The sequence below is a fragment of the Cyprinodon variegatus genome, unplaced genomic scaffold, assembly GCF_000732505.1.
Source record: "Cyprinodon variegatus isolate N-32 unplaced genomic scaffold, C_variegatus-1.0 Scaffold2067, whole genome shotgun sequence".
Lineage (NCBI taxonomy): Eukaryota > Metazoa > Chordata > Actinopteri > Cyprinodontiformes > Cyprinodontidae > Cyprinodon > Cyprinodon variegatus.
The window spans coordinates 36405-39572 of record NW_015152520.1 but is presented as its reverse complement, the minus strand read 5'-3'; the positions used below and the strand labels follow the sequence as shown (position 1 = coordinate 39572).

At 41.0% G+C, this 3168-nt stretch overlaps 1 protein-coding gene across 1 annotated transcript in view; it reads right to left on the bottom strand.

The window, feature by feature from the left end:
• LOC107105110 (pyrin-like) overlaps positions 1–3159 on the bottom strand; it is a 14864-nt gene extending 11705 nt beyond the window's left edge. The window contains exon 1 of the mRNA XM_015405223.1: positions 3154–3159. Within this exon, the coding sequence (XP_015260709.1) occupies positions 3154–3159 (6 nt within the window). The remainder of the gene's footprint in view (positions 1–3153) is intronic.
• Between the last annotated feature and the right edge of the window lie 9 nt (positions 3160–3168).

The window sequence follows — 3168 nt, the reverse complement described above, 5'->3', positions numbered from 1 at the left end:
AACAACCTTTAGAATAATAGACAGGTTTCAGTTATTACCGGCTAACGATGGAACCAAACGACCCATTCATTGGTTACCATTTGCATGTTTCCAAGAGATACAAGGCTTTGTCTATATAAGACTCAAACTCACTGTGGATCCAGACATTTGAATTGAGAAAGCTTCCTGGAGAGGTGGCGAAACGTCTTCAAATCTTGGAAACCATGTCCAGTGGATATTTTTTGAATTTCTACCAAATACTGTAAATGAAGGAAAATCTCCTGGATTACTAGATTATTTTCTGAAACAGTCAACATGAGGAGCAGATAATGTTTGTACTTCACTTAAAAAATGCTTCTTTTTCAGGTCTTTAGATCAAACTTTCATTTTCTCCTTTAATGTCAAACGACAAGCAGTGCAGCTGCTTCCTGTGGAGCCTTTCATAATAAGATCATCAATGTTATTAAATATCAGTTTTATTAAAATATACATTTCCTTGTATGTCCCTGTCTGAAGCTTTAATACAGCATAAAATCCATCTGTTTAGTTTGCTTGTTTAGAACCACATCAGGTCCAGATGTTCTGAGTTTCTGATGCACTAAGAAGTATCTTTTGCGGCACTAGAAGCTCATTTTTGCAAAGTGGGCTAAATTGAAAAATGTTAGGAGAGATGGGGAGAGGCATGCAGCAAAGGACTAGAGGCCGGATTCAAGGCCTTGTCGGGGACTAAGGCTTCCATACATTGGTCATGCTCGCTAAAACTGCACCACCGTAGCACGGCCATAATGCAGGAAGAAGTTTGAATAATATTTTAACATCTTGTGTTGGAGTCTGAAATTAATTCACTTTAATTCCAAACTATTATTATTTAATTAATTAAAAAAATTTTAAATTTATGACAAATTTCATCAGTCCTTCGTTTTAGTTTTTAATGTTCGATATACTTTAGTGTCACATCTTTACTTCTGTAATAGATGGTAAACAGCTACTGTATCCTACAGGTGGGAATCAGTTAATGTAGCTTTATCCTGTGTTCTTGGCTGCAGCTGCAGGTCTGTGAGCTGATGTGAAGTGAGCAGCATGGATCAGTGTGAGGACAGAGAGGACAGAGTCCCTCCCTCTAAAAGCACTGTGTGTGGAGAACATGAGGACCAGAGAAAAGTTCAGAGGTCAGATCACCATCTCTAACTGTCCAGGACTCTTCTCCATGTCAGAGCTCAGCATGAACATCACCAAACCATCTTTATTCACAGGAAACAACCAGAACCAGAGCCTGGACCAGAACCCAGCTGTGTTTCTTTAAAGAGCAATGACTCAAAGGATGACTTTATTTATTTTAAATCAGACCAACCTCCATCAGCAAACCGGTGAGCTGTTTCTAAATGTTCCACTAATTAGTTTAATCTAACTTCATTCCAATATATTAATGTGAACACAACTCTTTCTCTCACATGTCTGTGTTCACATGTGAAGCAGTGAGTGATGGAGGCTAAAAAATGGAAATAATCAAAGGATTGTTTTATTGTGATGAGATGAAATGATCTTGTTAGATGATATTGGAGCTAAAATCAGTTGTTCTGCATCCAGTTAAATCTTTCTGGATCACCTTGTGTCACATTAGTGAACCAGAGTTGGTGCTTCTGCAGAGCTTAAGGTGATGCACATGTAGGCAAGTCATGATGCTGATTCAACTATTAGATGGAAAATAAATCATCCAAACTAAATCTGATGGAAAACATGATCTCTCACTGTTATCTGCAAACATCAGTGAAATCAGCAGCTTCTAAAGTTCATTTGTGTCATGTTTGTTTTCAGGGATCTAACCCACATGCAGAACACTCAGAGGCTGGGAAAAAAGTTCACAAAGTTTATTTGAACAGTTCACAATAAATGAGCAATGGTTCTGGGATAAATCGGGTCCGGGTCTGGTCACGACTGGTTTCACTGCAGAGAGGGACAGATTTGTTAGCAGTCATCCAGTGAACTTGCAGGTTGTGTGTTTGCAGGTCTTTACCTGATCAGAGATTGAGCAGAGCGGTAGAAGGGGGGAACCAGGAGGGTCCAGAGGCTGAAGGCAGGCAGAGGGCTAGGCAGAGGCAGGGCTGAGTAGTGGATCTTACAGAGCAGGTTCAGAGCTTCTCTCTCAGCTCTTTCTGAGAGTGGGCAGGCAGGTATCAGACTGATTCGGGTTTCCAGGGTTCTCCTGAGAACAGACTGCTTGGTTTCACGGTTGAGAAACTCTTCCAGGTTTCAGGTTTCCAGGCAGGTTCTTCCTGAGAAGCAGAGAGGACAAAAACAGATTAGGTTCAGATTCAGGCTTCAGGGGAGTCAGAGATTCAGACAGGCAGGTTGGCTCAGGTCTGCTAACCATAACTGGCATAACACTCTGGCGTCGGAGTGTTGCTCTGCCCCTCCTTAAATGCCGGTCTCCTGATGAGCTCACGAGCCGCTGGTGTGGTAGTCAGCTCCAGCTCCAGGAGACCTAGAACGCCCTCAGCTGGAGAAAGGTGGACAGACCTCCAGATCCCAACAATCTGTGTTCATTTAAAATGATCATCAGTCTGATTATTAGCAAACTGCTCCTACGTCTCCTTCAGCAGCCGCTACACGTCATCAGAAATACAAGATCATTGACCTGCTGCTGGGAGGAAGTTTGATGATAAGAACAAGATAAATATTTGATACAAAGCTTAGTGTGGATTACTATATTAATGAAAGGTCCTTGGATGCACCACCATGGCCTGTATTACCATAAAAAGCTGAACAGAAGCTCAGAAATGATCAGCTGAGAATAAAGCTGCTCCTCTAAAGGGTTTGATCATTAGTTTAAGAGTAGAACAAGTAAAACTAACAACTAGAAGATAAATCAGCAGTTCTGAAGTTTATCAGGATAGAAGATCAGAACACATCAAACACTGTTCTACATCCAGACTTTCCGATTATTGTTCAGTTCCTGTTAACAAACCCAACCATCATCCCTTATTAATTATCATCAGAGCTAATTATTAATCCATCATTAATATAGGGTTTACAGTAAAACCAGGAATACTTGGATCCACTTCAGGGTTTTTACTTCAGGATCCAACAGAACCTCCAACCAGAACCAGAACCCAGCTATGTTTCCTTAAAGGAATAGTACACCCAAAACATGATTAGCCTTCATTTTCTACTCACCCCCATGCTGAACAA